Below are 14,371 nucleotides of genomic sequence, written 5' to 3' on the forward strand. Positions count from 1 at the left end.
AGTGGCAAAAGGGTATCAATAAATTTATTTGGGCTGGGAAAAAACCAAGGGTAAAGTTTAAGATTTTGCAAGATGCCCGAGAAAGAGGTGGGCTTAAAGCACCTAATTTGAAATTATATTATGATGCAGCCACCTTAACTCTGATAAGCGATTGGCTTAATTTAATAAATAAAAATGTCCTTTCTCTTGAAGGGTGGGATTTATTGTATGGTTGGCATGCATATTTGATTTTTAATAAGAAAGTAGATCGGGCTTTTAAATCACATATTTTAAGAAATGCTTTTCTTCGAGTTTGGAAGAAGTATTATTATAGGTTAAATTATAAAATACCTATTTGGGAGATTCCTGGACATATAATTGAGGGAGTTTCTAAGGGGATGAATTTTGATAAAATTTCATATAAGGAATTATTAATTTGGTCAGGTACTGATTGGCAATTAAAATCTTTAGATGTACTAAGACAAGAAAATATCTTACAGTCATGGTTTCAATATATACAAATTGTGGATAGGTGGGCTGTAGATAAGAAAGTTGGAATAACATTGGGAGATGAAAATTTGGTAATTCAGATTAAAGATCAGAATCAAGCTCATATTAAAAGAATCTATGACGAGTTAATAAAACTGGACTCGGAAACAGACTTAGTAAAAGACTGTATGATTAAATGGGCCCAGAATATCCAGGAACCGATTTTATTGGATTTATGGGAGACTATTTGGATTAGAAATGTTAAATTTACACAGGCCCAAAATTTGAGGGAAAATTTTATAAAATGTTTTATAGTTGGCATTTGGATCCTAAAAAACTGTCTTGTATGTATCCTAACTTACAGCCCAAATGTTGGAGGTGTGGTAGTACTGATGCAATTTATTTTCATGTTTGGTGGACCTGTAAGAATGTTAAAGCTTTTTGGATAATGATTTGGTGGAACATTCAAAAGATTTTTAAAAAGAAGATAAAGTTTACTCCTCAATTATTTTTGCTGGGTATTTTTATAGATTTAGACGTTAATGAAACTATTTTAATGTTGAATTTAATAACCGCAGCAAGGTTACTTGTAGGCTTATACTGGAAGAAGGATTCGTTGCCTACTTTAGAAGAATGGATATTCGAGGTTTCCAATTTAGCAGAAATGGTAAAGATTTCTGCTTATTTAAAGGATCATACACAAGAAAAATATATTAGGGTATGGAGAAGATGGATAGATTATATTCAGAATAAATATGGAACTTTAAAGTTCCATTTATTTTATGATTAAATTTTTTCTTGAAAGAAATAATTATTATTATTTATAGAATTTTATAATAAATGATTTATAATAGATTTGTTTACATTATTATGATGCTAAAGTTTAGAGGGAGTTAAGGGTTAAGTATGAATTTGTTTATTGTATAATTTTTTTGTTTTAAAAGTTATAGATTGTGTTTGTTTTGTTTACAATAACCCTGTATTCTGCTCTGGGAAGTGGGAGGGGGTAGGGGGGTGGGGATGGGTGGGATTAAGTAGGTTAGATAAACAGAAATATTAATGTATAAAATAGGTAGAGTAATTTAGAGAGAGGTGCTGCACGGGTATTTCCCCTGAACTGTATCCGAAGAGGGATGAGAGGGGAGGAGGAAGGGATGGAAGGAAGTAGGATGGAAGGGAGGGATGAGGGGAGAGAGGTGAAGAGAGGAGAGAGGGAGGAGGGAAGTAAGGAAGTAAGGTAGAGAGGGCGGATGCAGTCGGGGGGGGGAGATGGACGAGCGACACCTAAGGTTATATGTATGAATTTATTTCAAAGGTATTTTTTATATATATAATGTATTGAAAGTATCAAATGTATTGAAAAATGAAAAATAATTTTTTTTTCAAAATAAAAATATACAATTATTTATTAGAATTTGATAGAATAGAGGCGATGGTGAAAGAACCGATGATTGCATGGGCAAAAAATATAGAGCACAATATAGAATTAGAAGATTGGGAAAGAATTTGGAACAAAAATTACACTATAACAAAATCTGCTGCATATAAGGAGAATCACTATAAAATGTTATACCGCTGGCACTTAGCACCAGCAAGCCTAGCAAAAATGTACCTGAACCAAAGCCCAAAATGTTGGAAATGTAACTATCATCAAGGTACCTTCTTTCATGCTTGGTGTTCGTGTCCCGAAGCGAAAAAATATTGGACTAAGATACAAGGGTAGCTATAGGAGCTAACAAAATGCCAAATAGAACTAAACCTGGAAACATTTCTCCTCGGAATACTTAAAAAGAAATTTGATAGGAAAATAAGATATTTGATTCTACACATATTAACTATGGCAAGAATTGCGTTCGCGCAATACTGGAAGGAACGCAATATACCAGAGGGATTGATCATTCAGAAGATATATGAATGTGCCAAAATGGATAAACTCACTCTAGAACTAAAAGAAAAAGACGACTCGGAATTTTATGCGGTTTGGGAAAACTCATATACATGGATAGATAATATAAACAAAAATTGGAAATATATATAAGGCTATTGTGAGTTAGATATTGAATGTATATAGTGTATATATTGTATAGAATGTTGATCCGTAGTATACAAAAATGACACAGTCTGCTGATTGTGCATTAGAGTTGTATAAAGCAAAATGGTAATAAAAAATAATTTTTTTAAAAAAAGGTTTCAATTGCTTAACAATTAAAGGATTAGTCAAGCTGAGACTGCACGTAGGCACTAGATTCCAGGAGGCTTGGCTATAAGATACTCTTAGGCTTAATGAACAATTGATCCTTAAAGGAGCAATAAACAGGACAAAAGGGTGGTGGGGAGAAATTTTAAACAAAGTAACCAAAAGGAGAGACAATGTATTCTTACTAAGCGCATGGATAAGCGCTTAGTAAGGGTATTGTTAGATCAAATCATTCTCCGGTACGGGATGGTCACTCAGATCTATAGTGATCAAGGGAGCCATTTCACGGCAAAGGTGTTGCAGAATATTATAGAAGTCTTGGGAATAGATTCGAAGTTTCACACCCCTTGGCACCCGGGGAGCAGTGGGAAAACTGAAAGGGCTAATAGGAAAATAAAGGAATCATTAACCAAACTAATTCTAGAAACTCAAATGCCTTGGACAAAATGTTTACCATTAGCCTTGCTATGAATCAGGACACAACCCTGAAAGGATATTGGGTTATCACTATATGAATTGTTATTTGGAGTTACATTTACTCCAGGACAGATTTGTGTAGATTCCTTGCAAATGAAAGACAGAGTCCTGAGACAATATGTGCATAAACTGTTCAGATATTTTGATCATCTTAGGAAACAAGGATTGCTGGCACAAACTCCCTTGGAGTTTCCAGTCCATATATTCCAGATTGGAGATTGGGTGCTGATCCAAAGTTGGAAGGAGGAGAAGCTGGTTCCAAAGTGGGAAGGCCCTTTCCAGGTGCTACTAAGATCCGAAACAGCAGTACGAACAGCGGAGAAAGGCTGGACTCACTACATCTGTAAAAGGACCAGTGGAAGCTCCTATTGAGTGGAGAAGTGTGCCTCAACCTGATCCTTTAAAGTTGATAATAAGAAAAAGCAAAATATAGATATTAATAAGAAGGGAGAGCTTTAAATATATTGGTTTTGTGACTGTAAATGTTGGTGTAATTGTTGTTGTTGTTGTACCCATTGCCCAGACTGTGCACCGATACACGGAGACTGCAGAGAAGAGTGTGATATAGTGATAATTGAAGACTGGTGTCCTGATTACTGATCCCAGCCCCATTTGCAAATGGTGGTGTTAAGAGGAGAAAGGGAGAAAGTACCTTTCCAGGGTGGGACAGAATTGGAACAATATCCAACCTTAAAATGACCTTAGTTACATGAGTAATTAAAATATGGATTATAGTGGGGATAGTAGAGCTTGGGAGTATATGCAAAGGCCAAAGTACAAATAACTCTGGTAACTGCAATGCCTGCATTAAAACCGCCAAAATGGGTAATAAGATAACCAAAACTCAGACATATCATACTCAGATGAGCTGCAAAAAGGTGATAGGAACGTGTGTTTACAATACCACCCAATTTTCCCTTTGTAATGAAAAAGGAAGGATTACATGCGTTGACCCCTCTAGCATGAAATATCATTTGGGTATTTGCCTTTCAAAGCAGAAGGGGTCAAAAGCTATTATTATTAGGACAAAACACCAGTACCTCTGCTAATCACAAGAGTAGAATCTGCTTCAATGCCTGCTATATCATGAAGTTTAGTCCTTGGACCACCTGTTGGGGGCTGGGTTGGCAGCGGAGTTACCTCACACAAAGGGTATACATTTACAATCAACTACAACAGAAAGGAAGCTGATATGGGGCTTCTCAGACATATTGGTATTCCAATGGTAGGGGTCCACCTAGAGCAGCGTTTCTCAATGTTTGTGTGATGGTGACCCCGTCACACGAACGTGCCGCGCATGCGCGGTGCCCCGCGCATGTGTGACGGTGCACCCATGCGCGGCGCACATGCGTGGCGTGGCACGCATGTGCAGTGCTGCCCCCATGCGTGGCACGCATGCGCGGCACGGCCCCCTGAGGGGGGAAAATGGCACATCGCATTGTTTGGCGACCCCCGTAAAATGGTCGATCGACCCCAAATGGGGTCGCGACTCATAGGTTGAGAACCGCTGACCTAGAGTGTGGACAGAGAAGAGCAGTTGGTTTAATTTAACCAAGGGGGTCAGACAATCTGATTGTTTAGAAGACCATTGTACCCCCCACATGCTTACATTTTATGGATTCCGATGAAGGATCACAGGAATATGGGTTGGGAATTGAAAGTACAGGAAAGCACCTGAGCACCCACATCACCATTAAAGTAACCAGGAAAAATCTGACCCCAATAGAAAAAGAATTATTCCATTCCTTTTATGAGGAGCTTGAAAAGGCCAATCACCCATCACTTTTCTCACTAAAAATCTGTTTATAGATCTAGCTGAAAGAATAGGGAGTAAAGAATTGTTATGTATGTGGTGGTACAAATTTATTTATTTATTTATTTATGAGACTTATATACCGCTTTAAGTGCAAGCACTCTCTAAGCGGTGTACACCAGTAAGCAATGTATATATATATTTACATTGCCCCCAACAATCTGGGTCCTCATTTTACCTACCTCGGAAGGATGGAAGGCTGAGTCAACCTTGAGCCGGTGAGATTTGAACCGCTGACCTGCTGAACACAGTCAGCTAAAGTGGCCTGCAGTACTGCACTCTAACTGCTGCGCCACCTCGGCTCATACTGGGGGAACAATGGCCTTGGGAAGCCAACGAAATTGATATCCAAGATACTAACATCACGTCTACATGGACTACTAAATTAACCAAGAAAAGCCAAAAATGGCCCTTAACTACATCCATTATAGGTCACTTCTGCTTTCAGAGAAACTGCTCCAAAGACCAGGAGGAGGTAGGAACCATGGTATGTGAAGGCCAGAGATCTTATAGGGACTCAGGTATTCAGAATTGGGGAACCATGCATAATATTGGACAAAATCCTTTTAATAACATGGTTCTACAGGGGTTATGGAACAATGCATCCCAAGGATGGTTCATCCTAAAAGGATTTTATTGGATATGTGGAAAATTTGCATATACCAGCCTACTTGACAATTGGTGTGGTTCATGTTTATTGGGAAATATAAAGGCTAGTTTTTTTTCCTATTCCCCATTCCTCAAGGGGAAAAACTTGGAATAGCAGTATACGAGGATAAGAGAGCTAAGAGAAAATGATCATTGAAAGTCGGAAATTGGAAGGATAATGAATGGCCACCTGAGTGTATAATACAGATGTATGGACCTGCTACTTGGGCTGAGGATGGATCATGGGGATGCAGGACTCCAATTTATATGCTGAATCGCATTATTAGGTTACAAGCGGTTCTGGAAATTGTTACTAATGAAACAGTGCTAACATTAAATAAGTTGGCTAAACAGAATATCCAAATGAGGACTGCAATTTACCAGAATAGGCTAGCATTGGGTTATTTATTGGCAGAAGAAGGAGGGGTCTGTGGAAAATTTAATTTGACCAACTGTTGCCTGCAAATAGACAATTAAGGGAAGACTATTGAGGAAATAACAAACAGAATGAGGAAAATAGCCCATGTACCAGTCCAAACTTGGACTGGAGTACTTGATGATGGGGGATTCCTGGAAGGAATTTTTAGGAATTGAAAACAAGCCTTATTCATGTTAGCAGTGATATTGCTAGGGTTAATGTGCTTACCCTGCTTGATCCCTGTAATAAGAAGTATTGTACAAAACATGGTGGAGGGAATGGTAAATGCAACCAATAAGAATGTTGAGCAAATGCTGATGTTAAACAAGGTAACTGAACATACTGCAATAATTGACTTGGAGAATGCCGAGGAGATCCGGGAAAGTTTAAAACCATTTGAGAATTTTTTTTTTTAAATTAGTATAAAAATAGAAAGGGTGGATTTGTGGGAAACAAAAATGTTTAAAAATAAAAAGATTCCAATTGCTTAACAATTAAAGGATTAGTCAAGCTGAGACTGCACGTAGGCACTAGATTCCAGGAGGCTTGACTATAAGATACCCTTAGGCTTAACGAACAATTGGTCCTTAAAGGAGCAATAAACAAGACAAAGGGGTGGTGGGGAGAAATTTTAAACAAAGTAACCACAAGGAGAGAATGTATTCTTACTAGGCGCTTCGGACAGACTGTACACCCAGAGGACCTATCAAATGGGACTGAAGGGGAGGGAATGGGGCATCATGATAGAACTGTATATAATGTTATGAACTTGAATGTTTGCATGTGGTCTCTGGTTTAGAACTTCCTGTTGAAGTCTCTCACCAGGATCCACCATGCTTTGCAAACCGCTTTTCTATTTTCTGCAGAATAAAACTCTTTTCTTACCAATCCAATTTTGTTGTGTTTTAATTCCATTTCCAATATACACCAAACTGGATCTCAACTGAAAATATGCCTTGGGAATACTATTCATTTATACTATTATTTGCAAGGCAGTTACCTTCAAACCAACATTTTCTGTTCAGCAAAGATAATTTGCTGTACTCTAATGTGTTTCATAAAGTCAGGAGATTTGTTCTTTACTTCAAAAGGAAACATCAAGCAAATTGGATCTTTTCTTAATTATTTGTCTTCTTATTGTCTTATTTGAAATTAAGGGACGACTAAGTTTTGTTTCTCCTGTTTAGCTTTATTTAAAAGAGAGAAAAATACTTTTACATGTTTTTTATTATTGTTATTATTATAACACTCACTACCCATGGAACCTTAGAATCATGGAGTTGAAATGGAAGTCTTTTAGTCCGACCTCCTGCCTATAACAGGAATCCTCAGACCATCCCAAACAAAGACCAACCTTTGCATCGCAACTTCTAGTGATGTAGCTAGAGCACAAATAGCTAGCACAATTAGATGGTGTTAGCACAACTCCAGAAGACAGGCTGTTCCACTGCTTAATAGTCAAGAAATTCCTTCTTCTTTTGAGTTTCCATCATTCTCTGTAGTGCTTTCCATCCATTGGTTCTTGTCCTAGCCTCAGGCACTCTGAAGAGTAAACCACATCCTCTTTCTTGCAACAGCCTTTCAAGTCCTAGAAAAGATTGCCATCCTGTCTCCTCTAAGCCTTCCAGTAGTATGCAGAAGCAACCAAAAATGCTAATACAATCCTGGTGTCGGGCCGTAGCAGAAGCTGTCCTGGTTACCTGTTCTGAAGACATCCTGACTCTCCAGACACGCATCCCGACGGCCCGACATTCAGCTGATTGGCGGGCATGCGCAGAAGGCGCTCTGACAGCCAGCTGGCCTCGGTGACTCTGCACATGCGCAGATGGTGGCTAAGAGGCTACAGCACATGCGCAGAGGGTCGGAAGGGCTAAAACTGCCTAGTACACATGCGCGGACACCGAGGTGGATCTAATGACAGTAAATGAAGCCGTAGAAGCTGCCGAAGCGTCGGGAAGCCATCGAAGCGTCGGGAAGCGTCGGGAGGTGGCAGCTGAAGGCTAGTATAATCGGGATGGATGACCATATATGGGGAAACTAGGGCGGTCCGGAAGAGGGCGGTGGTGCACGGGTGGTAGCGTGGGCTAGGTGGGGATTTTTTGAATTGTATAAAAGAACCATGACTGTAATGGTTGTCAGTGCTGACTTTAAATCGTTATTTTGCTGAAATAAAATTGAAGTTCTTCGTTCCTGACGTGGTGGCTCTGTGTCTGTTGGATGTGAAGTCAAGACGAGGCAACAGTAAGTCAGCACTCCCCTTAAACCCATTTATTAGAGCGGCCCTTGGGGACTGACCGGAGGCAGCATGGCAGAAGGGGTGCAAGACGCTGTCTTGGCTGAAGACGCTCCAGAACAGGTGGAGGACCAGGGCTTGCTCGTGGAACCAGCTGCAGTGGTGGAGGGCCCTGTAGTATGGCCGAAGGAACGGCTTCTTCTGCCAGCAGTGGATGTGGCGCCTGAGACCAGACAGAGGCCAGCAGTGACTGAGGCGGGGGAATGGTGGTTAAGTCTGGCATTACAATGGTTGGACACTGGTCGACAGCCTACGGTGGGCGAAAGGGACTCTTATGCAGCTTGGAGAGAAAGGAGAGTTACCGGTGACGAGGAGGACGAATGGAGTTACTCCACTGCTCCTGGACAATACACCCTTGATGTTTTAAGGGATAGGTTTGGGGAAACGGGTTTCCTTCCCAAACAAGGGGTGGCTCCCCAGCCTCCTATTGGTTCGTCTGGATTCCGTTTGGCTAGCCCACGCTTGAGGGTGGCAGCAGCACAGCAGGAGAAAGGGGGGCAGGGAGGTTTGAGAATGGGACTCACACATGCTAGTCGTACCACCCCTGTTTCTCTGCCTTTAGGATCTGGGGATCTTGGTCGACAATCCACTGTCAGTGGGGGACAACAAGGGGGTCAACCGGCTTTAGTGTGGCCCACAGGTATGCCATGGACCCCTCCCCCTCTTGGGATTACGTTTGATGGCGATCCAGATAAATTGGCTATGTTCCTGGGCCATGTGTTAAATCATTTAGATCGCTTTGCGGCTCATTACACTTTGCAGTGGGCCATAGTGGTAGCAGTGACTGCCAATTTGCAGGGTGAGGCAGCTACTTGGGTGGCGGATTTGTTTGGAGATCACGCCAGCGAGTTGGCAGATATCGGTTCTTTTCTTGAGGCATTGAGGGTACGGTTTGAGGACCCTACCAGGGTTCAAAGAGCGGAGGCGAAAATTGTACGCTTAAAGCAGGCGGGCAGGCCAGTACGGGAGTTCATAAGGGAATTCCAGCGTGTGGCAGGCCGATTAAGATCATGGCCTGAGAAGTTGCTAGTGTATCACTTCCGACATGGGCTAGATGTGGAGCTACGACAGGCCTGTCTGGTGAGGGGGGTTCCAGCTCGTTTACACGATTGGTATAGGGCAGTTACTGAACTTTATGCTGGGCTGCAGGAGATCAGTCCAGGTGCACCCTCCCCTCTCCCCGCACCCACACAGCAACCAGCCAGTAAACCTAAGACTGTGGGGGCTCCGGTACAAGCAGTTCCACCGGTGGCGCCAAGGGGGATATTCCGCTGTTTCCGATGCAATAAACCGGGTCATAGGGGGCCCAGTGTCCAATGTCTCCAGGAAAGGGGGTGTCTTCAGGACAGTCTGTGCCGGCGGCGAGAAGGCAGGAAGTCACGCCATTCCGGGGTACAGATCAAATGAGAGCTTTGCAGCAAAATGAAGACAGCACACCCTATGGACCTTCACCAGGAGTGGCGGTTTCAACCCCAGAGGTGGTACCTGACAAGTACGATCGGGAGGATCCAGAAGAGGATCCCATGGTGAGTAGTCCAGTGGTGCCATTTGCCATACCAATCTTCCTGGTAAATTGCAAGAACGGCCAATGCATAGAATGCAAAGCGTTGATAGATTCAGGTTGCACACGGTGTCTAATAAGCCGGAAAATTGCGGATGCGTTGGGGCTCCGGTTGAAAGATTTATCCCGGCCGATTAATTTTGAACAGGTGGATGGATCTCTATTGGGTGGGGCACCTGTGACTCAAGTGACTGAACTTGTCCGGTTAGAGATGAGGGATCATTGGGAATTAGTGCGTTTTATTGTAATTTCATCAATGACCGAAGAAGTGATTTTAGGATTGGCCTGGCTTGATAAATGGCAACCGGTCATATGTTGGGCAGGTGGATGTCACCACATAAGATTAGCTATCGGTCCCCGGCCTCCGGAGGATGGTAGTGAGAAACCATGTATGCAACCGCCACATTCCAAACTGCCTGGTAAGGAAAGGATCAAGGTGGCAGTGGAAGCCAGTGAAGGGGAACGTCTGTTCCTGGTAGAGCAGTGGTTCTCAACCATTCTAATGCCATGACCCCATAATACAGTTCCCTATGTTGTGGTGACCCCCAACCACTTATACATCACCGGGTGCCAGGGGCGTGGCCAAAGAAAAGGGGGAAAAATGGTGGACAGCCTTGTTTGGCGACCTCCATGAAATGGTCGTTCGACCCCAAATGGGGTCCTGACCCACAGGTTGAGAACCACTGTGGTAGAGTATGAGGATCTACGGGACGTGTTTAGTGAGAAGGAATGTGATGTGTTGCCGCCACATCATCCTACAGATCGTGCAATAGACATTGTGCCGGGGGCAAAATTGCCAAAGCCCCGGATGTATCCAATGTCCCCCAAGGAAATGGAGGAGCTAAGGAGCTACATTGATAAGAACTTGGCACGCGGCTTTATACAGCCAGCCCGGTCGCGGATTGCAGCTCCTGTGATATTCTAGGGAAAGAAAGATGGTGGATTAAGGCTTTGTGTGGACTTTAGGGGATTGAATGCGGTATTTACTGAAAATATGTATCCCTTACCCCTGTTGAAAGACATGTTAACCCATTTATCCCAGGGGAAGGTTTTCACCAAACTCGATCTTAGGGAGGCATACTACCGTATCCGCATAAAACCAGGAGACAAATGGAAGACCGCGTTTAATTGTCCTTTAGGGAGCTTTCAATTCACTGTAATGTCGTTTGGATTAAAGGGAGCTCCTGCAGTGTTCATGCAAACCATTAATGAGGTATTGCATGAACATTTATATCGTGGGGTATTGGTGTACCTTGACGATATTCTGATATATTCTAGGACCATGGATGAGCATATAAAGATGGTTAGGGAGGTCTTGCACAAACTCCTCAAGGCCCAATTATTTGTAAAACTCCCGAAATATGAGTTTCATAAAACCCGTATTGATTATTTGGAATATAGAATATCCACCTCAGGTATAGAAATGGATCCGGCAAAGGTGACAGCGGTACTTGAGTGGCAGGCACCTAGGACAAGACGCCAGCTGCAGAGCTTCCTGGGGTTCACGAACTTTTACAGACAGTTCGTTCCTGATTTCGCACAGGTGGCTCTGCCACTTACGGAATTGTTAAAGACGCGGAAAAACCCCGTAAAACCACGACCTGGTCAGTCGTTGGCGTGGACTAAGGAAAGCCAATTTGCATTTGAACACCTAAAGTCTTTGTTTGCCAAGGAGCCCATTTTACTGCATCCGGACCCTGATAGACAGTATATCGTACAAGCGGATGCGAGTGATGTGGCGGTAGGGGCTGTATTATTGCAGCGAAACAACATTGGTAATTTACAGCCCTGCGCATATACCTCGCGCAAGTTGACAGAGACAGAGAGGAGATGGGCAATATGGGAAAAGGAGGCCTTTGCCATTAAATGGGCCTTGGTAACATGGCGACATCTCTTGGAAGGGGCTAAGCAAGAAATAGAAATTTGGACGGATCATAAGAATCTGGCAGTGTTGCAATTGCCCCGACGTTTAGCACCGAAACATGTGAGATGGGCGCAATACTTTAAGTGGTTTAATTTTCAACTTAAATATGTCCCTGGGGGTCGTAACTTCTTGGCGGACGTGTTATCTAGATTGCCCCAATATGAGAGCCAGAAGGAGGAATTGGTACAAGCCATATTACCTCCATATACGCAGGGCGTAGGTAGGGTAAGTTCCCGTTCATATACCAGAAATATTGAATCGGAATTGAGGGCAGCAATACCACAGGACCCTTGGTTCCGGGAACATCGTAATCTGTTCACCCAAAGAAACGGGTTGGCGTGGTACGGAGTAAAATTATATGTACCGCTTGTGTTAAGGGCTAGAATCCTTCAAAGATGTCATGATGTAAAATTGGCGGGACATTTTGGATTCGTAAAAACATTACACCTGACTAGACGCCAGTTTTGGTGGCCCACGTTACAGAGAGATGTAGAAAAATATGTAAGAGCGTGTTCTGTATGTGCTACGTGCAAAACCCATCCGGGAAAGCCAATAGGGTGTTTACAGCCAGTAGCTGATCCAGAATATCCCTGGCAGGATATTGCCATGGATTTCATTGTGGAACTTCCAAAGAGTAAGGGACACACAGTAATATGGACGGTAATAGATTTATTCTCAAAACAAGCACATTTCGTCCCGTGCAGGAAGTTACCGACTGCTCAGAAATTGGCTCACATGTTCCTTACACACATATACCATATCCATGGGGCCCCCCGGCGAATAATATCTGACCGGGGGGTTCAATTTACGGCACGATTTTGGAAAGGATTCACCACCTTACTCGGGTCATCGCAGGGACTTAGCACTGCGTACCATCCCGCTACCAATGGAGCGGCTGAATGGGCTAATGCAGCGGTGGAACGGTATTTGAGAAGTTATGTGTCATACCAACAAACTAACTGGGCAGATCTGCTGGTGTTCGCAGAAGTTGCGTATAATAACGCGGTACACGGCAGTACAGGGTATGCACCGTTTAAAGTTGTATCTGGAAAAGACTTTGTTCCCATACCTGAATGCCAGAACTTCGAAGCACAGCCATGTCTCCCACAAGAATGGACACAAAGGGTTTGTGGGGCATGGGCAGCTGTGAAAGCAGCGTTGGCAGAATATGGGTGAAAAATGAAAGAGCAGGAGGACAAAAAACGGCAACCCTGTAAGCCGTTTGTTGTAAGACAACTAGTTTATTTGTCCACTAAATATCTAAGACTGCAGATACCATGTAGAAAGTTGGGACCTAAATACATTGGACCGTTCAAAATCGTTAAAATCATTAATCCAGTTACTGTACAATTACAACTACCCCGGCTGTTAGGGAAAATACATCCGGTGTTCCATTGCAGTTTATTAAAACCAGTATATATGTACCGGAAAGGAACTGAACCGGGCCCTGTTATTGATGACGAATATGAGGTACAAGAGGTACTTGACTCCCGTATTAAGCAACGTAAATTGTATTATCTGATTAGATGGAAATGTTACCCTTTATCAGAGGCTACGTGGGTACGGGCTGATAATGTACAGGCTCCTTGCCTAGTTAAATGATTCCATGTACAAAACCCCGGAAAACCAGGAACCATTAGCACAGTGGGGGTCGGGAAGGTGGACGCGTGTAAACGGGACATGTGTGAACCGAAGTAACATATTTTGTCTTTTCTCCAGGGGGAGCCCTGGTAAAGGGGGGCAGTATGTCGGGCCATAGCAGAAGCTGTCCTGGTTACCTGTTCTGAAGATGCCCTGAATCTCCAGACGCGCGTCCCGACGGCCCGACATTCAGCTGATTGGCGAGCATGCGCAGAAGGCACTCCGACAGCCAGCTGGCCTCAGTGACTCTGCACATGCGCAGATGGTGGCTAAGAGGCTACAGCACATGCGCAGAGGGTCGGAAGGGCTAAAACTGCCTAGTACACATGCGCGGACACCGAGGTGGATCTAATGACAGTAAATGAAGCCGTAGAAGCTACCGAAGCGTCGGGAAGCCGTCGAAGCGTCGGGAAGCATCGGGAGGTGGCAGCTGAAGGCTAGTATAATCGGGATGGATGACCATATATGGGGAAACTATGGCGGTCCGGAAGAGGGCGGTGGTGCACGGGTGGTAGCGTGGGCTAGGCGGGGATTTTTTGAATTGTATAAAAGAACCATGACTGTAATGGTTGTCAGTGCTGACTTTAAACCGTTATTTTGCTGAAATAAAATTGAAGTTCTTCGTTCCTGACGTGGTGGCTCTGTGTCTGTTGGATGTGAAGTCAAGACGAGGCAACACCTGGGTTGTATAAACAGGGGCATAGAATCAAGATCAGACAAAGTACTAGTACTGCTTTACAAAGGCCTAGTAAGACTACACCTGGAATACTGCAGTCAATTTTGGTCACCATATCACAAAAAAGATGTTGAGAGTTTGGAAAAAATTCAGAGAAGAGCAACTAAGATGATCAAAGGTCTGGAGGCTAAAACATACAAAGAATGGCTGCGGGACTTGGGATTGGCTAGTCTAAAGAAAAGAAGAAGTAGGGGA

The 14,371-nt window shown here is 43.2% G+C and overlaps 1 protein-coding gene across 1 annotated transcript; it reads left to right on the forward strand.

Annotated features, from left to right (window-relative positions):
- The first annotated feature begins 7,203 nt into the window (after nucleotides 1–7,203).
- LOC120304903 lies at nucleotides 7,204–14,010 on the forward strand. The gene is made up of 2 exons (XM_039335982.1): nucleotides 7,204–9,840; nucleotides 13,519–14,010. The coding sequence occupies exon 1, from the start codon at nucleotides 8,327–8,329 to the stop codon at nucleotides 9,719–9,721; it is 1,395 nt and encodes a 464-aa protein (XP_039191916.1). The 5' UTR covers nucleotides 7,204–8,326; the 3' UTR covers nucleotides 9,722–9,840; nucleotides 13,519–14,010.
- The last annotated feature ends 361 nt before the right edge of the window (nucleotides 14,011–14,371 follow it).

The sequence above is a fragment of the Crotalus tigris genome, unplaced genomic scaffold (genome assembly GCF_016545835.1).
Source record: "Crotalus tigris isolate CLP2741 ecotype Arizona unplaced genomic scaffold, ASM1654583v1 scf7180000017663.5292952, whole genome shotgun sequence".
In the NCBI taxonomy this organism is placed as follows: Eukaryota; Metazoa; Chordata; class Lepidosauria; order Squamata; family Viperidae; genus Crotalus; species Crotalus tigris.